The following is a 27,587-nucleotide window of genomic DNA, read 5'->3' as shown; positions in this document are numbered from 1 at the left end:
TTTCGGCCGTTTCTTTAGCCTAATTTTATAAATTCCAAATAAGTCTGCCTTCGTTATGTTACCTAATCACAACAATAGCTAGGATTTGATATCGATAAAAACTAATAACTTTTGTTACTAATTTTCCTTAAAATATCTGTTGTTATACTATGTTTAAAAATTTTAATATTACCCCAAGTACAAGTGTCGTATAAAATGTCAACTTTACTTATGAATATGTCTATGTCTAAACTGTTAGAATTATTGAAAGCAGCCATTACTTCCATCGATCAATCATGCGATTTATACTGACCGCGGTATTATGATTATAGCGACGTTTATTGATTTTATCATTAATACCAGCTTAGTCGATGATGGGAACTTATTAGGCTAGAAAATTGTGCGTGTTACGAATATTTATAGACATAATCACTTAAGCTTTATATTTAATATTTAACTGTCTTGTTATGTATGCAATGTTCTTAGTTTTATTATTCCATCCATATTTAGCTTAGAAGATTACTTACACGGCGCATATATTATAAACAGTAAATAGAAATAAATGTTTTTTAACTTCAATGCTAATTGTTAAGACTACATATGGTATACATGACCTTCGAATATGTTTCAAAAGATATTTCATTATCTTTGGTCATCATTATCAGCATTGTTAAGGGGTAACTAATAGGGTTTGCATTATAGTTTAAGCTAATGTTGTGTCACGAGTACGATAAGTATTATGATGAGTAATATCATGAGGTTGAAAACGTTTTTGCAAATATAATATCTTCCATGTAATCCCGAGACAAATATTTCGGCGTTAACCACCAAGGATGTAACCACCAGATGCCTAGTCTACCATCCTACCGACAAAAAATTATGTACCACATATATACAATATAATAATTTTAATAAAGCTAATTACATTTCGACATCCTCGTCTTGTCTGCATTTTTTACCTCCATACTAAATGTGGGCTATGGATTGCTCACGTGCAATTAGTTAACAGGTAACTGCGTAGGTATTGCCGATGAAACAAGCGCGGCTCGTGCTCGGTTTAGCGGTTCCTACGGTGCGACAATTCCATCCCAGTTTTTTACAGCTGACATACCAAGCTCAATGGTTTGTTCGACATCGGTGGCTGCGAGATATTTCTTCTTAAACTCGACATTCCGCTTGATCGATCATGCCTTACCAATGTGTCCGTTTGAACTTCGGTTTTGTCATAATCACTGACTGCAATTACTGTGCACAATTTATATAACTACAAATGTGTTAAAATTGAACCAGTTTTTCATTTGCTATATATTTCAAATTAATTAACACAAACATCAATTGTATGAACTAATAAGTTTACTTTAGTTTTAATTTAGATTATCGAAATGTTTCTGGAAACTTTAAATCGACACGTCAAAGATCTGACAAAAGAGAATTTTCCAAAAATATATAACCTTAAATTTTTAATTAACAAACTGTTAAGGTCAAAGCTTAAATTAAACTTAAGAATTATGAGATGTTACTCATCACCTTAAAAATATAGAAGACATTAAAAACGTTGGTACATCTTTCTTAACTTAAAAAACACGATACTGCTATCTAGCCTTTGTTGGTCAAACACAAAGAGGCAACTGACAATGTTATCCGTTAAGTGGTCTTTCCGTTACCGATTTTGTTACTAAATTGTGTATTTCATGATAGAAGATCCTTTACCTATATGAATACAAATACGTATATGTATATAAAAAGGTATGCTTTAGTAATAATTATAAAAATGTTTACGTACTACATATACACCCTTATCCTTACCACGTGAATATTAAACTATAATACATTAAAATTAAGCTAATTAAATGTTTGCTTAATATTCAGATATGACCGTATTTAAAACGAATTAGAAAGTTTTAACTAGGAACGGGATATTCATATTTAATTAGTAATTAATTGTCAGTAAAATTGTTTAATAATCACGATCGACCGTTAATTTTTATTACCCGGCGAATTACCTTGTCCGTTTCTATTTTATTGTTGTAAATATTTGAGCCGGTTTAAATTGGGACAATTTTATTGTCATAATCTAGCTATTATTTAAAGGCCAATGTCCTGGCTGTCTGATTATCAACAACAACAAGAGCCAGTAAATTTCCCACTGCTGGGCTAAGGCCTCCTCTACCGTGGAGGAGAAGGTTTGGAACATATTCCACCATGCTGTTCCAATGCGGGTTGGTGGAATTACCAACGTACAGCTTAACCTATATGATATGATACCTTTGATAATGTAGAGACTGCGCAGTGACATAAGAGCAGTGTCATAAGCGAGATTGTATGATGTTGTTTTAAGGGGGAAGCGCTACAAGACCTCAATCTATACCTTCATCCAGTTGATCTTCTTCAATTCACCCAAAATTTTGAGAATGAACATTTAGTTAAAAATGGATACTGTAAGGTTGTCATAGCTTTAAATAAGGAATAATGGAAAGCGTCATCTTTTTAGATATAATCTTCTTTTCAGTAACATAAAAATGTAAAACAAGTTTGAAAATTATCTTTTTTTATACTGTTAAGACCTAAAATAAATTTGTCATATAATGTGTTTTTGGCCCACAAAAAAGACTTCGTGTAAATTTAGATTAAATGAATATTATGCATTCATTAATTCCTCAGAATATGTATGCAAGTACAGATATATATTAAAAAATATAAACCGTCGTTTTAAACACCGGAACTTAAATGATTACGCAACTAAATGATTGACTGGTGGATATGGCAAATTCTATAAATGCTGACTTCGAGATCCGCTTTCGTAACTGTTACGTTTAACTGCTGGTTAAGTGTCAAACACTTATCTTGATTATTAGGTCTCCGTCCATAATTATATAAATAAATTGTTAAACTTCTAGAACTTAAACGCTTGTAGTACAAAATGTAAGTAACATTAAGTTTATATAACATTAAATATTTATATTCAAAGTACTTTGTCTTGTATGAATTTCTTTTTTTTTTAAATATACTTACATATTAATAACACTAAATGAACGTAGTAAAGTCATTGATCGTGAAATATAATTAAGGTATCGTCATCTGAACAGCCTAGTCTAAAAATTAAACTACGAAAAAAAACTAATAAAGGTTAGGTCTGTATTTGTTGTTATACACCTTGCAATCGAAGAAAACGCTTGAGCCAATTATAGGTCAAACCAGATAGACACCTGGTAGAGACCAGGTTTGAGAGGTGTTCAGAAGAACACCTCTTCAACAAGCTAGCTTGTTTATGATAAATATAGGAAGTATATCTCAAGTATATCTAGTGTTGTTATTAAAAACAACACTGGTAAACAAATTTACAATGTTACGGGAGTAACAACGATGTTATAAATTTCAGAAAATAAATATGTTATAGAAAAAATACTGCGTGTCGTCCTTCATTTAGCTTTCAGTCAAGATAATATCATTCGATTAATCAGCACATTGACAAATCTTAATTGACATAAGCACTTTAAAATTACTAAGGAAATTAGATTTCATTTAATTTTAAAGTACCCCGATGTTGGGAATATTTGGAAAACGAATACGTTAATTTTATGCCTACAAACCAAGACTTAAATCGATTTTGGAACGAATCATAAATCTATGTCCTAATGAAATGAGCCACACCATTACTAACTATAGATATATATATAGATATAGATAGTTTAAAGATCAATCCATCAAAATCACAGGCCATTATTATTGGCAGTGCTGCTATGATTTCAAGAGTTGACTGGAGAAACATTCCTACGATTATATTAGATAATTGTACTATACCATATAGTTCTACGGTAAAAAATCTCGGTATACATCTAGATTCTACACTTTCATGGTCACATCAGTTAAATGTAGTCAGCAGGAAAATGTTTTCGGCGATGGGCTCTCTACGACGTCTCCGTTCCTTTCTTCCTATTTCCACCAAGACTATGTTAGCACATTCTCTACTTCTATCTATTCTCGATTATGCAGACGCAAGCTATCTAGATTTAAATGAGGACCAATTAAATAAACTTGAGCGTCTTCAAAATCTAGCTATACGGTTCATATTTGGCTTACGCAAATATGACCATGTCTCTGAATTTCGTACTCAGCTCAAGTGGTTACCTATTCGTTTTCGCCGGAATCTACATATTGTTTGTCTTCTGTACTGTGTGTTATTCAATCCTCACTCACCTATTTATTTGAAAGAAAAATTTAAATTTTTGAATTCTCGCAATGTTATTGACGGACACAACATGAACTTACGTTCATCTGAAAATTTACTTTTAAATCCACCTGTGCAGAAAACAATTTTTTCCAAAAAGTCTTTTACGGCTGAGGCTACTCGATTGTGGAATGCCCTCCCGCTTAATATCAAATCTGCAACCTCTTTAACATTATTTAAAACTAAAGTTATTAATTATTACCTTACACTCTCACACTGAATGGCGACTAGATACCATTTGTTATTTGTATATATCTGTATATTTATATGTTTTTATGTATGACTCTATGTATATATGTATGTATAAATGTATTTATGTACCTAGCTATATGTATGTAGTAGTTTATTTATGTATTATATTATTTGTATCTATGCATGTAGTCTATTTTACACCACCTACCATTTCTCTGTTGGCTACTACTCCATATCACCTCGGTTGTCTGGAAGAAATCGCTTTAAAGCGATAAGACCGCCGGTTGTACCATCTATTTTTTTTTTTTTTTATGTGTTCTTACTTATCTGTTTAATTTGTGGTGTACAATAAAGTGTTTAAATAAATAAATAATAAAAATAGATATCTTATATCAATATTTTTTACTGGATCGTTTCTTGAAAGGACTAAAGATCATTTTTTTCTTAATTTGAGCCAATAGTCAGTAATACCACCAATAGACAGTAAATACCACCGGGTCACAACTTATTATCAGCAGAGACTTACGTTGCCCTATCTATAAATTTTGGTATAATGTTAAGTATTTATGTGTTTAAATCCGTTTATTAAATTTTAAATCTATTTAAACATATAAAAACAAAGCTTTTTCTAGTACATACGCACGTTGTAAATGTATATGACCTTTGAATTGTGTCATTTCATTGCGTCTAACGAACAAAATGCCGATTCCGTGCCGCTTCACAGATAACGTTGCGAGATAGTCATTAGCTTACATTTCTGTAACGAATATCATTACATTCATCTCACAAAAATGATATCCCAACTTGCCCAATACACGCTTTATATGTTTATTTATTAGACAACTAAAATAAATCAAAATTTATGTTTCAATTCTTTGCTTAGCGATGATAATATAACGCCTGGTTTATTATGATAAGAATATTATCATAATCTTCTAAATTTAAAGTTTGTTATAATTAATTGATACTTTTAACATTAAAAAGTAGAATATTCTATATCAATGATAGTTTTAATTAGTGTTGACCTTTATTTATTTTTTTATTATAATGTAGCAGGTAAATGTCAAAATATAAATTATTGTTATGATTATTTGTTGTCGATTTCAATTTATATTATTATTCGTATTCTGCAATATATAACGCAACAAAATCAATAGCGAAATACTCTAATCAATATGTCTTAAATGAAATACATATATTATATTTCAATATTTATATTGCTTTGAATTGTTTCAGGGCAAATCGGTTATACGTCCGATAGCGTTCAAGCCGCTAGGCGGGCGCCTCTCTGCAGGCGGGGAGCGGTACGGTTCCACGCCAGTGCTAGCGAGTCGACCGCCATCGCTTATGACCCTATATGGCAGTAAGTTTATAATGTTATTAATTAAAAAATATGATGTATATGTAACTCCAGTTTTTTTATGGTATAACTTGGCGGACGAGTATATGGGCCACCTGATGATAAGTGGACACCAATAGATAATGACGCTGTAAGAAATATTAACTATTCCTTAATGTGTGCTGTTCAATTTGCCACCAACCTTGGGAACTAAGATGTTATGTCCCTTGTGCCTGTAGTTACGTTGCACTCACCCTTCCAACCGGAACACAACAATACTGAGTACTGTTGTTTGGCAGTAGAATAACTGATGAGTGGGTGGTACCTACCCAGCCGGACTTGCACAAAGGCACCAATTGAATTTATTCATCATTTCCTATTCTACTAACACAATGATATGATCAGATGCAATTCCGTCGAAATTGGATCGGAATAGGATCGGAAACGTATCGTAACCGTAATAAATTTGTAGAATTGGCCAACAATTTCGAGAAATCGAAATTTCAGTTAAAGTATTGATTTAGTTCAATGGTTGCAATCGAAAACAAAACAAAGATCAGCGCTTAGTGTTTTATGGTTCATTACGTTTTGGGTATCTTACGACAATGCCAAAACGGTTGTTTCTTGCTATTAGTTTAATCCTTTGTTTTTTACATCTTAAATTATGAATATAAATTTAAAACTGAAATTCAATTAGGTCTAATTATCCTGAACTCTAGATTAATACTGACTTGATACAAAAATCTGATCAATATGACCAAAGAACAAATCTGGCATAGCTTTCTAAAAAAAATTAAATATTGCCAACTTAACTAATTTTTTTTAATGTAAAGTCCATGATTTTTAAACTAAAATAATTTCATCGATTTTTTTTGGGAGTTCCGAATCGTTATGTATTCAAACCCTTTGGAAATTGTTTAAATGCGTAATGCGTAAAGTGTTACGTGCAATCGTTATTTATTTATAAACAAATTAGCGTTTTTTATTCCTCTATGGGAAAATAAAACGTTTTAAATTTTACGTATATTTCAATGATGAAAATCATGTGATCGGTATTTCTACATATATTTTTATTGAAAGTATACATAAATCTGTTAACTCACGACGCGAAGGTCGCCTTTCTACGCTAAATTAAATTTATAAGTCTTAATGAAAATGAACATGATGTAAAATTAACCTGTAGGGGTGCGCGCCTTCAAAAATCCACAGATGTATATAATATGCTATTCCTACAAAGAGATAGGATAATAATCAAAAGGTAATTTACTTATGAAACAGCTCAACGATTCTTGTCAGGTTCGTCGGATGTCCGAGAGGCACGTTGGTGCGGGTCGCCACAGCCAGCGTCGCTCTCCGCTCTACCACCCGCCACGCTCTCCGCTCCGCTACATCAACGACACCATTCTGCTATTATGTAAGTAAAATTATTGCTATTAAATACTTTAGTAATTATGTTGATGGCTGGGCAAAAGGCTACCTAAGGTACGGTTGATGTTAGAATTATAACCGACACGGACTTGTCTTCGTTTGTTTCAGCGCTAATACAGTTTCGATCTATAGATCGACGACCTTATAAGGTCTAACCACCATTGTAGCTGAAATATGTCAAGCAGCTATATATAACTTTGAGCCCGATGTTAAAAGGTCCAATATCAATTACTTAGTAATGTTAAATAGTTAATAGTTTCATATAAAATATTTTATTATAATTGAGTACATAGATGTATGTGTTTTTTTAATAGTTTGATATATCTCTGTAACATTTTTGGGTTAAGTAAAGGCTACTTGTGACTTTAAGTAAAAGTATTATTAAATATACCGTACAACAACACAATTTGTAACTGGCAATGTGTTTTGATAGACCAAAGTTCCTTTGACTTCGTGCAACATTAATTTTAACAATCATTGTTAACTGTCCGGGTTTTATTACCCGCATCTATCAATTAAGTCCGGCCATGTTACAACGAACACAATGTTACTTAATAGACTCGTCTATAGATTAGTCATGCTGTTTGACATATTGGCCAAAAGCCGATTAAATTGTATCGAAATTAATTGACTCTCCGAGAAAAAATAATTGAAAACACATCGTTAATATATTGCCATCCAAAGAATGTTATATTTTATTTCATAATAACTATTTTTGTTATTTTTATATTAATACGGGTATCACAAAAGAAAAGAGCTATAAAAACATATCTATACTAATGCTATAAATGCGAATGTACATCCGTTTGTCTGTTGCTCTTTCACGGCAAAACCACTGAACCTAATTTCATGAAATTTGCTAACGAGCAAAATTGAACTCCAAAGAATTCTCTCTCTCTTTTTTATTCCTAACACCCTTAAAACGCGAGTGATGTCGCCAACGAAAACTAGTATAGACTATAAAATATATTAATATTTGTATTTATATGTAGTAGTGTCAATCTCGACCGATCAATTTTCTTACTGTCTTTCGTACGTGATACTAGCAAAATTGCATATTAATGTATGTGTATATACAGGGTTATTGGTAATTCGACGTACATCCGCTAGGGGTGACTATTTGCGTCGTACGTCGAATTACCCATAACCCTGTATATATGTATATAGAAGACTGTAATATAATACATATACATTATAATATAATACAGTTAATTATAATTGATCTATCATCACTATTGTCTGTTAGGAAATGATGAATAGATTATTTATAAAAACCAGAGTTATTTTGAGTCATTAAGAAAAACTCACTTTGAAAATATAAGAGTTAAAAATATTTATATCATTAGATATCGTTTTTATTATTTATTTGAACTGGCGATTCAAATTAAGTACTGTCAATTTATATTTTATATATTTCTTATAAATGAGAACGCCTAAGGACATTTAAGTTATTCTTAAAGTTATTTATTATCAACATTAACATTTTTTTATTAAACTTTCATATAAAACGTTATATTAAGTTTTTTATTATATCGATGTATCGATTAAGTTGTTCTTGATTATAAAAAAGCCATAAAGAAAGATGGTTATAAAATGATTTCTGGTTTTGATTTATTATTATAATAGGTAAAATATATAAAAGTAAAAAAAATGTGGTTTATCATTTATTGATAAGTTTCTATACTGTTTATCGTAACATTGCACGAAATCATTATTTGAAACACACTTGTCAAAACTGAACGCACCTGTCAACATCAAACATGGCTGCCTGTTAAACTTTATGTCATTGAATTTTATGGATTTAATATCGAACTATCTCGATTATACGAATTTAGCCATCATATAACACCCTATAATTGTTTATAGGTTTCGATTGGCTATATTATAGACTGGCACGAAATTATTAATATTGTAATGTTCACATATATGATTGTAAGATCGATTTACAAGTTACATATAAATATATATTATATTTAAATATCCACTCGCCGTGCACACACACCGTCTTCACCGTCGCCCCAAATCATATATTTTATGTACCCGTGCTTTCCGCGATGTGTGTCACTCGACAGATACATAAATACACAGATAATATATATATCGATATACAATATAAGTCTAATAATATTTATTATATTATTACAGATCTGTGTACACTACAAATATAAATTTCTAAATAAATAATAAAAAGCAAACAAATTTCGTCATTCTAGTGTTAGTAATTATACTGATGCTGTTTGAGTGTGTCCACCAAGTAGCGGTAAAGGTTTAGGATCAGCTCGTTAGACGAATAGTTTATAATTAATGATAAATTACAAGCAGCCTAGGTAAATCTTGTTCATATAATAAATATTGCTGTAATCAGACTGGAGCCTGTTTTTTAGCAGGTTTTAACGTTTCCTGTGTCTTCATAACTATTTTTATATACATATGGCTAGCCAATGTAATAATACACGAGACAGCGCTATTTATTTATTAGACAAAGATAATTAATAATACTACAGCTGAAGAGTTATAATTTTTTTTTTCAAATAGCATGTGGCCGGAGTTTCTAGAGACAAAGATACTACCGCAAATATCAAATATACCCCTAAACTAGGAGACCCCGTATTTTAGGGGCCAGTGGTTTTAATTTAAAATATTGATATACATAATGAATAGACGAAATCGTTTCCCTAAATTATTTTATGGAATATGGAGTATTGGTCGTATTGTAAAACGTATAAAAATAAAATTTTTGATGAAATCTATGTGTAGTCTCAGTAGACTAAATCAGGGACGAACACACTTTAACTCGGATACTGTTGCACCATCTTTCATACCGTAATCTTAAGTATACATCGACTTAAGGACATAATGGATGTTACTTACGACGGACTTTATTAACTATGAAATTGTCTATTAATACTCCTTTAACGAGTCTCATAACGATTAATGAGCTAGTTCATCTAGACTTCTAGTAGGTGGTCTTATTACTATGATTAGGTTGAGCTATGTTTAAATATAGTCGAAAAGATTTTTAAATTTAAGCCTCTAAGAGATTGATTCATTTGATTTCATTTGGGGTCGGAACTGATTCTTCTTTTTATTCAATATATAAATATTATTTAAATTTATTCAAATTTGGATATGTGTTCAGTATCCTTTAATTACTCCTAAATACCGTACGCATCTATAGTTTTTATTACTTGTATAATACTAAAAAAATGTACAACAAAACTTGTTATTCATATTCGCGTATAAATACAGCTTCGTAAAGAAAAAAAGAAGAAAATATAACTATAATTAACATCCAACCGTATAAAGTCGTTCATATGTTTACATACATACAAAATTGATATACGAAAATGAAATTCCTCACAAAACCCAAGACGATCCCACGATTTAAATAGAACTGCTAACAATGAGCTTAGTGACATTTGAAATCATTGGTATGGAATGATAAAAAGATTGAACAAGCTCCTAACACTTAACAGAAATAATAATGGAAATGCCATGTATGATAACTGTACCACAGACTAAATAAGTTCGGTTAGACCAATTTAAAATAAAAAAAATCTAATTACTGTTAAATTTCCTCCGCTACAAAAGGAAATGATTAATTTTATTTTTCAATTGGATAATTACAGTACTTTCATGAATTATTATTTAAGTAATAGTGATCTTTAAATACATCATAGCAGTCTATAATATCCATCTTAAAGCGGAAAACGTACACAAATTATGGTTATTGTTCTCAAAATGGCTGAACGAGTTATTTCATTTAATGAGCTAATATCTATATTTTATTGTATTGCACTGGCTTTATATCTAATACACAAGATGTTTCTTTAAATACATTTTGGTCTAAGGTAAGTGGCAAGTGATTCCCAGTCTGAATCGATGGCAGTACGGCACACATTGCTTACCAGGAATCAAACGTGTGTGTCGGAATGTCGTCTGCGAGCCACTACGTTAAGATAGTGAATTTATTATCCTTTCATCGACATATCCGCTATACATTTGATTTCATTGTCATGAGTGACATCATTCGAATTCCCACTAGCATTCGTAATGGACTGATTTAAATTTTATTAATAGACCGTCTGTCGTTATACTGATTAAGGGATTGCCGTTGTCACCTTACACATATAAACAGTGAGGAAGCTACATCGGGAAGTTAAGTAAATGTTTTAACCGTCTTTTAATTTATAATATTTGTAGTGAAAAGTGAGATGAAGTCAATGGTTTGTTTTAAAAATATTAACATTAATCAAAAAGGTTAAGATATAAGTAACAATGCTGCTTAAGTACAACCTTACATTGATTTTTTTACTGCGACGTTTCATACAATTATATACGCAGATATTTCAAAACAGTTGTTGAATCACGTATATCCAAACGAAATACTAATATATTATATTCTTTGAATACCACTTTGATGTACCATATATCATACATCAAAATGGTAACTATGTACAAGTTACATAATTTTGTGAACGTATTATGTACAATGTACATATACGCTACTAGCGACCCGACCCGGCTTCACGTGTACAATGCTGGTACTAAATATACTAGAAAATGTCTAAATTATGAGTATTTATTTACTATATGTCCACGTATTATATAAAAACCTTTATTTCGTATTGCTCCATCAATTAAAAAAACCACATCAAAATCCGTTTCATAATTTCAAAGATCTAAGCATACATAGGGACAGACAACGGTAAGCGACTTTGTTTTATTCTATGTAGTGATGATGATTTTACCAATTTTATTTCATTCCATTTTGTTATAATCAAGAGTTCGAATGTTTTACTGTTTAAAAATATTGTATTTTATAAACTTTAATATTTCAAATAAAGTTTACACAAAGTATTCATAAACATTGAAAGACAGACTAATACTTACTGACCGTTCAATTTCCATAATTGGTTTGACGAGCAATAAGCGGCTTGGCGCATTAATCCTGCACCAAGTACAGATCTTAACCGCGTTATATTTATCCAATTTGAGATGAAAACGGTAGGAGAGGCAACGATTACGCGATTATGTCGGGCGCACCGTGACAGGCCTTAAGAATTTATTGTAAGCACCAGGGTGGAAATCCTAGCTTTCAAATGAAAAATATAAAACTGTATTCTTATTTTATACAAACTCGTAACCGTGACTTCGCTTGATATATGAAATTATATATTGACATCGTTCTCTGCAATTACTTTTGGTTTTATTTTTATTGCTACAAATTACTTATATAGTGTTTACCTTAATGTATAATTATATCTTTCTCTTAGAATTTTAAAGTTTATTGCGAATGATAAATAAAAAGTAACAAAATATGTTAAAAATAAGAAAGCGTATAAATATAAAATAAATATTTTATTTAAAACAAAATTGTTAATTTAAATTAACCAAACCGACGAAGATGATGTAAGTTTTCGATAAGTTAAAAAAGAAAGATGCTGTAACACTGAAGAACATCAAACGATCGTGGTTTTGCGGTAAAATGTATCAGTTATATTTATGTATTTTTTTACGTAACCTTAAAATAGTCGAAATGAAACCATTTTCTATGAGATTAAAGGAATCAAAATGTTATTTTATACTTCTTAATTACGTGAAAGCATGTTTATGTGTTGTCATAAATGTTTCAATGTTTGCTCGTCAATGACGTTCAAATAAGTGAAGGGATTCTAAGGAAATTTTACATTGTGTATTATATATAGTAGAATATGACCAAATGAGTTATCATAAACTATGTATGTTTGAAATTAATTATAAAAAATAACATTATAGATTACTACATTTCGCCTAACGAAGCGTGCTATTGCAGCTAGTACGTTATAATTTAAATATTTCTTATGTAATTATGAAAATTTTGCTTTCCAATATTCTAAACTTATAATTAACAGATGACTTGCATATTAATACTACAGATACAGGCTTCTTTCTCTCTCTCTTTAAGATATTTAATTTAAAAAATATAATACGTACTCATTCAGAAAAAGTAAGGAAACATTTTCAATATACATTGATTTTACTAGGACATATCATTTATAAAAATAAACAAAACGTCGAAGAAAAAGCTTTACGCAAGAAAGCTTAATAGTGAAAATAATATCAAAATATTTAAAGAAAAAAGAAAGAAAAAATAGAATGAAAAAGGTCTGTAGTGGGTAATAACTTTCGTTCTTACAAATGTTAACATTAAAAAAAACTGTACATTGTATTTAATAACTTTTATATTTTAAGAAAGTTCTCTACCTACGTTTAATGAAAATTGTTTATATTATCTATAATATACATATTTATAGACATCAATTGATGCACAGTAAAAAGCCCATTAATGCGTTTTTGTGCATTTATTAAGATTGCTAATGTAGAGCAAAATATATAAAAAAAATCGATAAATAGACTACCAGATGATTCTCCCCATGTCAATGACTCATGGTCCCAGTCCATTAGCCGTTTAATTAAAGTTATTAGCAGAACTCGCGTGTGCAGCCGCCTTAACCATTCGTGAATGAGTGCTGTTTGTAGCTGTAATATGACGCTTTATTTTACTTTCATTTCATTTCAGTATTAATATAAAATCCAGTATATATTCATATAGTTAATATTTAGTCATAAAACTAATAATTAATGAAAATAATCGTACGTTGTTATGAGAACCATATATAATTATATATTGTAATATTTTTGATAAAAATATTTTCCACAAAATCCTATTTCGTTTATATAAGTCTCAAACATTCAACAAACAACAACACAAAAAGGACCTCTATTATTATGAGACAAAGCTTTATGCTTATATTTATTTTAGTGTTACTTAAGTATTTTATTAAAAAAAAATCCACTATTCTCAATTAATATTTTCAATGTGTAACATATAAAGCATACGTTATAGTATAATTATTAACGATAAAAAATGTGAATAACTTTACTAAGTTCTATATATATGTTGTTGAAGTATAATAAAGTCCTGAGTCATAAATAATTCACAATAATTCAAAGGCGGTCCTTAGATATTTATAAATAGAAACAACACAGTATTGATTCACTGTATTTGTTACCAGAGCCTTGCGTATCTTAACTAATTATTATGAATACAAACATACTTTAACTGAAAAAAAAGCTGCAAATTTGATTACTATTTAAAGTCTATTTTAATATATATGCGATCTCTTAATGCTTTATCAATTGGTGTTAATAAATATAAATGATAATTATCAACATAGATGCGCCAAGTACAGTTTTAGCGTCCCGATACGGCACGCGCTCGCATTCACACATAGCACACAGCGTGGTCACGTCGTTTGTTCTTCGTAGGACTATATTCTATCCGAGTAATTGTTTTTGTATTATTATTAATAACATATCAACTGACTGACAATGATAATCTGTTGTGAAATATTTTTTATGTGTTAGTGTGTGTGTAATGAGTAATGACTATAAAGGATTTTGTTGGTGAATAAAAATGTATAGGTGAGTCGTTGGTCTTGTATGTTTCGTGTATGAGTTCACTTTGCATTTTCAAAGATTTTTTTTTTTTATTTTGCACTGTTCGCAAAGACAAATTACAATGTGTGTCATTCATATATACTCTCCTTTGAAAACTAAAAGCTAATAATACAATAATATATTTTCTAAACATAGGTATCTATAAAGTTAATAGCTGTTTATTATTTGTTCGATTTTAATATTGTTTACGATAGTAGAGTTAACGTATAACGAATATATTTTAAATAATATTTATAAAGTACCGTAAACACAAGATCCACTATTTTTAAATGTTTTATCCTTGAGAAGATACAACTTCATAATCCAAAGCAAGCCTGGCTACATTTCAAAGTAATGGTACAATTTAAATAGGCATAGCTACGTGCTAGACACGAAAAATAATTATAATGACTTTCACGTGACGACTCAACGGATGCTCCTTTTCGCTGCAATATCAACCTTAAAATCAACGCCCTAAAGCAGTATAAAACTTTATAATTTATTCCGTGTATCGCTGTTTCATTGTAAGTGACATAAAAAGTGTCATTAAATGTAAATATGTACATATATGTAGAAATCACGACGAAGAACAGCGCTAACTTTGTTCCTTCGATTGTCATACTAACTCTGCGAATGTTGTGAATATTATTATTTAAAATATAAATCTAAAATATATCTCAAATAATTAGGAGTATTTAAAAAAATGTAAAGAAGCAACCCAGACAAGGCCCACTTCTTAGTAAAACCTTCCTTACTTGTTAAGAGGAATTAGGTGTGGGTATAACTTTAGTTGCTTATTAAAATGCAGTAGAGAACCCAGCGAGTATCTTTGTCATTAAACATGTATACAAAATAAATATATTTTAAATTAAACTAACAACAATAACCATAATCGTGAGTAGTAAATACTATTAAGAAAAAAAAATATAAAGATAAAACAAAAAAATCTGTGTGTGCATTCAGATTAGCTGTTGACGTTGGTAAATATTTTTATTCAATCCCCTTGGCCTTGCGTTAACATTCCAACGGATATCGTCTTTGGATTTACATTATATGTATAAACCTATCGTCCACTGCAAGTATGGAACTATCTAGCTTTGAACGTAAAGTAATAATAATAGTAAAAACATTTAAGTTACCACTGAACTGACTTTGAGACTGAAATCATAGTTTAGTAGGCCTCTACAAAAAGTTTGAAATCATCACTGTAGTTGATAAATAAAATGTAAAACAACTCATCTATGTAATGTGTCTATATTTAATTTGTTTATCAACGGAAAGTATTCTATCCAAACCTCAAAACGTATCCCATCGTATATTTATCATCAGACAAGAAAATTACGTATAATGAAATAAAAACAATCTATAATTATTATATTTATGTAAACAAAACCATCAATATCAATAAATCCCAAAAATAATTCGTCTGTGCTCAAGAAACGTGGAATTAATACTCAATCTTATCTTTGTGTTATGTTTATCAGGCTTCGGTATAATATAAACACTAGACGACATGCCTCATTGTATTGTAAAATCAGAGTTAAAAGTCAGACTCATCGTTTAACTATTTCCTTTGATATTTTATCAAATGCACACAATACGTTTCCTGTTGTGCAAGCTTGAAATTGAATAAAAATTGCTTATATTTTTGAAATTTAATTGCATAATTTGTACTTCTATAATTGTATTATAAGTAGAATATATTGCAGGCTTTACTAAAGTATAAACATTAACCTTCACCGTAATTAAAATCATAACAAATGCATTATTGTTTTCCAAAAGTCATTATGTATATAACTTTTTTTTTTATAAAGAGATATTTTAAATCAATGATATAAATATTTTCACGTGCCTATTTAATAAACTCGTAATATTTCTAAAATTAATCGAATTAATAAACATACATATTCATGTACATAAAACGATTTAAATTGACATAATTATAACATGATGAAAATTCTGCAATATCAGTCCAATTAGCAGATTTTAGGTCGAATTAGCAGATTTTGAGTCGAGATGGCCCAGTGGTAAGAACTCGCGCATCTTAACCGAGGAATGCGGGTTCAAACCCAGGCAAGCACCGCTGATTCATGTGCTTAATTTGTCTTTATAATTCATCTCGTGCTCAGCGGTGAAGGAAAACATCGTGAGGAAACCTACATGTGACAAATTTCATAGAAATTCTGCCACATGTGTATTCCACCAACCCGCATTGGAACAGCGTGGTGGAATATGTTCCAAAACCTTCTCCTCAAAGGGAGAGGAGGCCTTTAGCCCAGCAGTGGGAATTTACAGGCTGTTGATGTTGATGTTGATGTTGTAGCAGATTTTGCTTGAGACAGTAAAAAACTAATGAACAACGAAATTTAACTGTGCGTTATTTTATAAATTGCTGTGACTTATAATATTTTGATTGGATAATTATGCGAACATACTATTGAAAGCATATACCCTACATATTTTATACGTTTATTGGATAGTATTCAAAATAGATATACAAGAATTGGGATATCCCAATTTCTTTTAAAGTGTAGAATATCCGAAAAGGGGACTCAACAGATATAAGCTTATTGACTATTTATAAATTTCAAACATTAGCTTCGCTTAGAATTACTGTAGCACGTGGCCACCGTGTGTCAATGCTGTCTAAAAATATATATTTTTTTTATTTATGACGAGGGTTCTAGAGTGTGATCCTACTAAATAATATTAAGAAATCGGATTTTGAAATATCATACGCATAAAGTTCATTTAACCAAATATATCTGTTCGCTTATTATCAACCTTTATTTATTTTATTCGTTTTTTTTTCTACTCATTAAACTTAAAGTAATCAAGTTATAATAAGGCTATTCAGAGCACCAACCTGTATTGTAACTATCAAGCCTTTCGATGTACAATTTAAAGCAGAAAACTGCAAAAAAAATGCCATAAATAGCAAGGTTATATTGAATGTACATATAATTAAGACAAGTACAACTTAGACGTGCGTTTTTACCATTGTATGTAATTATTTTAAGACACGTACGTGATATTAATAAAAAATATATGTATTATTATTAATTTTCGTAATTTACGTGGTACTTGGACAAGGAACATAGCAATTTAAACTAAAATAACTTTGACAACGTAAATGCCTCTTAGTATACCTCCAATGTCAATCTTATCATGAGTTGATATATTTTTTTGTATTATCACCAAAATAAAATATCCTATAAAAATAACTAATTTGACGATTTTAATCACCTTGTTCCTTGTCTTTACAGATAAATTATAACCACTTTTTTATAAAGGCAATTTAATTAAAACTTTTGATTAGATTTAGGAAAAGACAATAGCATACAATCAAATGCATGATGATGCATTTTTTCCCAGACGCTTCATTGGTATAACGCCTACATTATAAGTCAGCAGTTCCTGTGACATAATGGCAGTGCTACACTCTCGCACCATACTAAAAGCCCGTATATCAATGGATACTGCATCTGTATTCCCGATTGTGTCGTATTTTTTTGCACTACTTAGGAAGTTGTTTGTCATGTGTCAGGCGAAAAATGTATGTCCTTTCTTGGAGTTTAAGATTGATTTATACCAAATTTCATCAAATTCGGTTCAGTGGTTTGGTCGTGGAAGAGCGACAGACAGCAACAGTTAATTTAACTTTTATAATATTAATATAGATGTAGATAATATATATAATATCTTGTATTGATGTGTTTCTGCCTTAATCTAGGACGTTTAATGCATCTGACGAAATTGAGCGATGATGAAACGATATCATCCTTTGTTCTCAAGATTTGCAAGATTATACGTTAGTATAAGACGAGAGCATACAACCTTGACGGTCCTGTTAGTGAGGTTAATAAAAATTAAAATCATAATGTAACACAGAACGGTATGTTACTTAATAATTTCGGAAAACAGAAGTTTATGTTTAACCGGAGGCTGCTTAGAATATAATGGTGATCAGATAGTCAGGAACTACGCTCTGCGGCGTCTAATTTGCATTGTACAACGGATAATTAAAAATAATTTGTTAGCGTTATATCGCAATGTATTTGCCTCTTCAATTATAAGAACCTTCCGCGCATTGCGAAATGTTACTGCTAAGGAAGATATAAAATAAACATTTTAATGCTATAAACAATTATAGAATTGTTTCGTTTAATTGCAGTAATTAACATCCGTTCCCGGTCTTCTATTGTTATCAACATCCACTACTCTCGTTCAGCCATTAAACTATTCAGTGTATTACAAAATTATAACTATCATACGTAGAAATTGCTTTAGTTTGCTGGAGAGTGTTAGGATTTTGTTTCGAGCAAAACTGAAAGAGTTTAAAGTCTTATTAAAAAGAAAAAAACAAAACTGTTTTTCGTTGTTACGTAAACATCATTAATATATAATATATTAAAAACCTTTTTAAATAAATTAGATTGAGGTTTCAGTACGAATTAATTAAAATTTGTAAGACAATCCAAGATGGTAACATCGTAACATAGTCTTCATAAGTAAGTCTTTACTACATAAGCAAATAAAAAATTATATAATTATTTTTTAATTTTAATTGAACAACTCATCTCTACACTCAGTTCTACTTAAGGTTGTTGTTAAAATAATATGCCATATTAAGTTCCATCAGAATGTAATCTTTAACCGTAGAACACGAAATATTTAATACAGGAAGAAGATTAAGCACATTGTTAGATTTGAACTCAGGACTTTTGCGTTAAGATCTACTTATATATCATATCAAACTCACTTTCAAATACACTTTTTTTTAAACAAAAAATACACACACAAACACCATTTAACTCTACGACTTGCTTGAAATTATAATTTCGAAATTTCGTTCAAAAATAAGGTTTCATTAAACTCGGAGGTGATAAAAATGGCATTTCTTCGGCAGCTTCAACCTGGTCTCACTTTGCCACGCTCGGCCGCTGGAGCACGACAGGCTGTCGACCGAGACGCTCATACCTTCATACCTAACTTAACATAAGGCTCAATTGAGATCAACAAGTAAAAATATGTATACATTACCGTTAAAAACCGAAAAACCTACATTTTGACAGCGAATTGTGTGATTATATTTATTGATTAGGCAGTATTTAAGTCTGTAAAATTTAAACCACCTAGACTAAATGAGTCTGTAAACAATGTCTTAATCGTATTGAAATACGAAATTGTTGACATATTATTATTAAAAGAATTATATTACATATTAACATTTCCTAATCACAGCCACACAAATACAATTGTTTTCATAAATATTTATAATTTACTTTCAGTAGAATACATTAACTCGTTTAAATCATAAATCAACAGCCACATTTATTTATAAGAAGAAAGAACTGTGTTTTCTTTTTTAGGGAAAGCGTCGAATGCATTTTATGTTTTCAAAAATCGTATTATCTTAAGCTTAACACGGTTTTTTTTTTTTAAATAATTAGGTTGAATGAAAGCAATAATATTTTTAATAATCTTATACAATTAGCATATACACTTTTTAAAAAGATAAGTAATCATAAGTTACTTAAGTCACAGTACACGAAAACGAGGTCGAAAAAATAAAAAAAACTGTTACATTCAAAACACAATTACACTAAATCACTAAAACTTCGCGCTAAATGCGATTCAGGACGACAAGTTTACGCATTTTTGTAAAAAAAATACTAATAAACACATACATTCAAAAGAATGCAAATGTAAACAATATAATAAAATATATTAAAAATGTATCGTATAATTATAAACGTTTTTATAAACTAATCGAAAACAAATGTCAAATAAGGATTAGATACATTAAAATGTAATTGAAGTATATAGCTATAGACACTAGAATATCTATACTACGCATGTCAGCCAACAGAAGCACTCAAACACTCCTATTGTATTGTTATGTTACCAATAATAGTCATTATAACCTTTTTTTTTTATAATATAGGTTGGTGGACGAGCATATGGGCCACCTGATGGTAAGTGGTCACCATCACCCATAGACAATGACGCTGTAAGAAATATTAACTATTCCTTACATCGTCAGGGTGCCACCAAACTTGGGAACTAAGATGTTATGTCCACTGTTGTCCATGTAACTACAGGCACAAGGCCTGTAGTTACACTGGCTCACTCACCCTTCAAACCGGAACATAACAGTACTGAATACTGTTATTTTGCGGTAGAATAACTGATGAGTGGGTGGTACCTACCCAGACGGGCTTGCACAAAGCCCTACCACCAAGTAAACCTACCCGGTATAAGCGTAATCGAGCATGCTATTTCTCACTTCGAAATTTGTTTTATATGCAAGCTAAACATAGAACCTTTTAAATTATAAATAATGTATAAATATGTATAGCCTATTCTGATGGAAGTAGGAAAATAATAAAAAAAAACTTTAGATTTACGTGTTGCTCATAATTGGGCTATATTGCTACTAACATTTTATGATCAATATATATTTATTTATAATACAACGAATACACTTAACTACTTGCTTAAAGTTTATTTTTATTTACTAAATTCGTTTAATTTTATTTAAGACATTCAAAAGGAATTTTTTCGCCAATCCATAGTGAATATCATAGATAAATCAAGTTCACAACCAATGACATCGCGTTAATTAGCTTTTAAAAGTTGTTTATTTGGCTTTTTTCCTATTATGGTTGTAATAGCCCATAAGAGTACATATATAGCCCATAATAGATGCTAGTACATAGTAGGAAGTAAGGCTTAGGTAGTTATTTACTTTTCTTACTCGAGCAATTTAGTCCGTATTGGTACTTAAAAACGTTTTTATATCGATTCAACGCCGGGACACATTGCTAGTTATATCTTATTAGAATACTTATTGATTTCTTATCAAATCATACTATCGTATTGCATTTATAACAGCAGTTTCAATTAACGATAATTCAGAGACATAATCTATTAGGTGATAAGGAAATTGCTTTAAAAGCTACGCCTTTGTTAAAAAGTCTTATCCAATTAACTGAATTGCAACAGCGGGAATATAATTTATAATTTTTCATTAATGATTTATATCTTGTATTATAATAAACTCTTATTTATTTCGTTTTAATTTTCCCGTCTGTAATGTGATAGATGTTGTGTAACAGTTCTCGATTTGATACGATCATATTTTTATTAAGACAAGGTTTTAAATCGAATTATAATATAATTCAAAGATTTACCTTATAGGCGTTGGCAAATTATGAAACATTATTGTATGTATACAGTTTAACAGAAATTGATTTAAACATTGTATAACGATTAGCGACTTTCTAAGCTAACAACAACAGCCGTTTTACACGAGTAAATAGGCGGATGAACTAATCACTGATTGACGCAAATATTGTCCAATTTCTGATTATTCCTCATACTTTTAATCGCCAATGCGCCACCAATCTATGCAACTCAGATCCAGGCAGGACGCAAACTAATCTAAACGACTCTATTCGGAATGTAAGGATTCACTTATCAAAATCTTGCTAAAAGATCTTTTCTTTGACAGTTTCATTACATAAAATTTGTGTAGCAAACTAAATTAAACATCTTCATTTAAGTTGTCGACGTCGATCGTTTAAATTTAAGTTGACGCCGTAAACATATGCTTCCTGATTGCTGATGTCTTATTTATATATAACTTACTATTTTCAGGACAAAATCGAGTTCCGGATTGGGTTCCGAGTGCAAAGAGCCTGTGCCGGCGCCTTCACCCGCTGACTCCGGCGTGTCTGAATTGGAGCGAGATCATCATGACTACAGGTATAATAAGTTACCTATTTAATTACTCTTCATCATACCTACTTTAATTATTTTTTTTGTTCTTATGGTTTGCACAAATTCTTAAGGTTGTGTATCATTTTGAAAACGGCTACTTCTGATTGTGTTTTTGGGTTTGTTTGTTGATAAATATCTTAATTTTTTAATTTATGATAACTGTCTTCCTCAGCTACAAACTGCCGTAATAATATTTGATAACTATTAATGATAGAGTTAATTTTTGATTTTTATTAGATATAATTTTGTATTAAATGCTACGATTTTACAATCTATGGATTACGCATATAATTGATACCAACACACAGAAAACTGCGCCACGCTTAAACATTTCATTGCATAATACACGAGGAAATTCATAAACACTTTAAAAAAGTTGTAATAACAATTACGCAAGTTTTATTAACCGTAGACATAAAATTAATTTTACATGAACGTTAGTTCTGCTTACAATTCAAATTTCAAATATTATTTCAACTTCAAAGAATATTTCCACTAGGTTCGATTTCCAAATCACAGTAAGGCACTTAATAAGTTCAAGTAAAACATTCAATAATAACAAATTAATATTTTTAATCTTTATTTATTATGTACATGATACATATAACAGTAGACAGTATAAAAATATTATATTTATGATATATATATTGAAGTAGCCTTATATTACTACTGATAAAGTAATATGTTTCTTGTAATATATGAATTAATTACTAAACCGATTGATGCATGTCCGTATTTTAAAAGGAAGTAGGAAGTTAAGATAGAGCAATAAAGAAGTTCTTTCTAGCTGTTAATGTAAGGAATTCGCAGTATGCAGTTATAAGTTTATTAATATTTTGCTAATAATTAAATATTATTAATACATCCATAGATTATTTTTATCGTATTTCATCAACTTACATTTACTATTATGATTAATTTTATTTGCAAAAAAGTAAGGTATTTTAACCGCACAAATTAAGTTATCTCAATAAGATTTATGTCTTGTATAATTTTTCACGTCTTTTTGTAAAATAAAAATAGTAACATGATTGAGTTTTTCGAATAAATTTAATCGTAAAAGATCATCGTACGGGAAAACAGCAGGCGGTCTGTGTCGATATATTTTTTACGAAAATAACGATTTCTACGTGACTGCTACCGACTATTGCGTTCGCACAATCGATTACACGAACAAAATCAGTAACCTAGAGTCAATTAAATTAAATCTTTTAAGGAATCCGATTTAACCACAAAAAATCCAATCGGGTAACCATGGAGTAGCAGAAGAACGTCAAGAGTGAATTATTTGAAAATTTCAATGCATTCCGTGTGTGAAGTTAGCAATACAACTGCATATCTAAAAAGGAAATCCAAATCTAGAAACATACAATATAGTTTAATGTGTTCTTCATAAAGTTTAATAATAGCTCCTTTATGGTAAAATAATAGTTAAAAATATGAAATGCTTACTTCGCAAATAAAAGATAGCATATCATTGGATTGCTATTGAGATCGTTGCTTCACTCCAAATCTTTTTATGTTGGTAATGCCGAAGAAAAAAACGTTTTAAAATAGCTACTTAAATAAATTGCATCAACTACAAATGAGGCATAAGATTAAAAATAAAATAATGTACTTATTTGTACTTTGACGAGTTGAATACTAGAATAGTATATAAGAAACAAATATACTTTAATTTTAATTTGAATTAAATTGTTAACTGCATCTTTATTATTATAACAACCTATTGTAACTGCTTTAAGAAAAAACAATATGAGTAAATTGTAAATGTCGAACGTTCGATCTAGCCGTTGTCTCTCGAAAACTGTTACCAAAGTTATATATCCAAAAAAGTTGGGCAAGGAAAAGGGAAACGTAATAGTATTGCGAACGAACGTCACGGTTCAAGTTTATCTCGAAAACTGTTTAGTTATATATCCAAAACAGTTGGACAAGGAAAAGGGAAACGTTAAGGAAAATATTGCGAACGAATGTCACGGTTGAAGCTCGACGGAGCGTCTGCGCGGGCACGACGTGCGGCTGCGCGCGCCGCGCCTCATGCTGCAGAGCTACGGCGCGCGGTCGCGGGACGAGCGCGACGCGGAGCTGGCGCGCGTGCGCCGCGACCGCGCGCTGCTGCGCCAGCGGCTCGAGGACACCGAGTGGAGCCTGTGCCAGCGCGCCGGCGAGATCGCGCTGCTCAAGACGCAGCTCAAGGACGCGCAGGTACCACCATCGCCATTACATTACTTTTATGATTGTTTTTTCTTTTTTTTCAACCGACTTCCAAAAGGAGGTTATCAATTCGTCTGTATTTTTTTTTTTTTTTTTTTATATTTGTTACCTCATAACTTTTCACTGGGTGGACCGATTTTGATAATTTTTTTTTTTGTTTGAAAGGTAGTGCTTCCCGTGGGGACCCATTTTTTTCCGATGATGGTATCCATATGAAAACGACATAAGTCTTAAATTTGTATTATGTATATGCGCGACAAATAGGTGAATAACTGAAAATAACGTTAACCAATTTTGTATGGTATAGGTTAGCGGACGAGCATATGGGCCACCTGATGGTAAGTGGTCACCATCGCCCATAGACATTAACGCTGTAAGAATTATTAACTATTCCTTACATCGTCAATGTGCCGCCAACCTTGGGAACTAAGATGTTATGTCCCTTGTGCCTGTAGTTACACTGGCTCACTCACCCTTCAGACCGGAACACAACAATACTGAGTACTGTTGTTTGGCGGTAGAATAACTGATGAGTGGGTGGTACCTACCCAGACGGGCTTGCACAAAGCCCTACCACCAGATGATCTCATTTATTACTTTTATGATTGTACCAGATGATCTCATTTATTACTTTTATGATTGTACCGGATGATAGTCCCGACTTCGCTAGGTTATTATATGCATGAGATTTGTGAAACTTTAGTCGTTCACGAAACACAAGCAAAGAACACTCTCAACAGGAATATTCTTACCCGATTTTCCAGCAATTGTCACTCCATGTATTGCTCGTAGCGTGGTAAGGTTGTAAGCTGCCATAGCTTTCCTCAATAAATGGGCTATCCTACACTAAAATAACTTTTCATATTTGACTAGTAATTCCTAAGATTACGCGTTGAATTAAAAAAATCTTCAGGTTTATAGTACACACAAGTGTAAGAATACCATGTCGACTAATATGTAATTATTTATCATTAAGCCGAACAAAGCAATTACGCCCGTATGCCCGTATGTCTCAAACAGAATCACAGTTTTATGATAATCAGGCGACGGCGGTTCTTACTAAGCCGGGACAACTACAAAATCTCTACATTTTCAATATAACAAAGCTTGAAGAATCATCCAAATCAATGTATCTACTAACTACCTACTAGTTACTCTAGTACGAAATTTATATGTCGTATAACATTTTAAATATTTCTTGTCTCCATGCAAGAATTCGTCAAAGAATTTTCGTTATTATTTTGGATATTATTAATTTTCCTTACGGTTTTCACATAGCAAAACTAAATGAGAAACTTTAATAGCAATATTTTTGTTTTGTAAATTTGACATTTTAATTTGTCATTCCAGAACGAACAAACCGCGAAGGGTCACGAATACCTGACACTGAAAGCCGACTGCCGCCAACTCAGAGAAGCTCTCGACAAGAAGGACAAGGAGACAATGAGACTGCGAGCGGAATCGGAGGAGAAAGACAAATCTCTGAAAAGATTGCAAGCCGAGGTAGACAGGCTGACGAACGACTTGATGGAGAAAGTAACCGAAATGTCAAAAACTAAAGAGAGCAATAAAGGCGAAATAGAAAAATTAAAAACGGAAGTAAAAGAACTGAGACAGGAACTCTCCGACGTATCTCTCAGCGGATACGAAGGGATCGAATGCGGGAGGACCATGAGGGGAATTTACGACGTTTGCAAGACGAACGAGTACCACTGGACCTCGAGCGACAGCGCCCTGGAGGACGCCGAAGTCCAGAGACTCAACGGGGAGTTGCCGGACTCGTGCGCGGACTCGTGCCAGGCCAGCGCCCTGGTCGACCGGCTCAAGTGCGAGATTGAGAGCAAGGAGGCCCAGTTCAACAACGAGAGGAGGAAATGGTCGGAGGAGAAGGACAAAGTCCTCAGATACCAGAAACAGTTACAGATGAACTACGTGCAAATGTTCAAGAGATCTCGCACTCTCGAGGCCGAAATCGACGGCCTGAGGCTAGAACTAGAACTCTGCAATAAGAATATGAAGAATCTGAACCAACACAAAACCATAGAGTTGTAAATGTACCAAATTAAATAGTTTAATATTTATTTATGTTTACTAATGCTTGTGTAAATAAGGTGCGTCCTCTTGCCGCGTGGTCTCGATGGTTGTCAGTTACAGAAATGTCTTGCTCAGGGTTGCCAATGCCTATTCACCTAATTCCCTAAAAATCTTAGCGAAATTCCCCAAATTGGGGGAAAAAATATCCCAATTCCCCACACAGAAATAAAGGAAAAAAATCATGTTATTGTATGTTTGTTTTTCATTTCCTAACAATAAAATCAAATTTTCGAGGTATTTTTTCGTTGAATCAGACTAGTCGTGGTTAATTTACCGATCGTTCTGGTATAAAACGCATAAGTATAAATTCCCCTCATTTTCCCCACATATCCCCGATCGACTGACGATTCCCCGCAATTTGGGGAATTCCCCACACATTGGCAACGCTGGCTCTTGCTGTTACTTCAAGATAGATCTGATTGATTATTATTAGTCCTTTCTTGCTCTTGCGAGTAAGAGATAGATATATATCGAGCGAAGAGTACAGATATATCCTATTGTAGTCTTTGATTTAATACTACTGAACATTTTTATTTAATTTTTAAATACTCAGCTGGCAATTTATTTAATATCACATTTATAAATTAAATTATTGTACATTTACTAGCATAATAAAATACGTAAATTTAGGTAAAGATTAAAAATAATATTTTTTAAAAAATATTAAAGCTATTGTAGATAATATTAATAATAATGTTTTTAATTACATAATTTTGTTTTATTTGAAATGAAACAGCGTTTTTTTATGATTTTTATTGTACTATTTAAAACGAGCAGACTGTGCAGGTGAGCTTATACTAAGTATCTTACTTTGAGATCAAACAAACTTAAAAAAAATTGAAC

General features: G+C 31.3%; 1 protein-coding gene across 2 annotated transcripts in view; it reads left to right on the top strand.

The window, feature by feature from the left end:
- Window positions 1-27,395, top strand: part of LOC124543382 (leucine zipper putative tumor suppressor 2 homolog) — a 100,603-nt gene extending 73,208 nt beyond the window's left edge. For both annotated transcript variants that reach the window (XM_047121596.1, XM_047121605.1), the window contains 5 exons: window positions 5,636-5,762; window positions 7,035-7,152; window positions 22,311-22,418; window positions 24,422-24,641; window positions 26,001-27,395. In XM_047121596.1, the coding sequence (XP_046977552.1) occupies window positions 5,636-5,762; window positions 7,035-7,152; window positions 22,311-22,418; window positions 24,422-24,641; window positions 26,001-26,702 (1,275 nt within the window). In that variant the 3' untranslated portion in view covers window positions 26,703-27,395. The remainder of the gene's footprint in view (window positions 1-5,635; window positions 5,763-7,034; window positions 7,153-22,310; window positions 22,419-24,421; window positions 24,642-26,000) is intronic.
- Window positions 27,396-27,587: the final 192 nt, after the last annotated feature.

Source organism: Vanessa cardui, chromosome 3 (genome assembly GCF_905220365.1).
Source record: "Vanessa cardui chromosome 3, ilVanCard2.1, whole genome shotgun sequence".
Taxonomy (NCBI): domain Eukaryota; kingdom Metazoa; phylum Arthropoda; class Insecta; order Lepidoptera; family Nymphalidae; genus Vanessa; species Vanessa cardui.
Note: the sequence above shows the minus strand (reverse complement) of the source record. Positions and strands in the feature narration are given on the sequence as shown.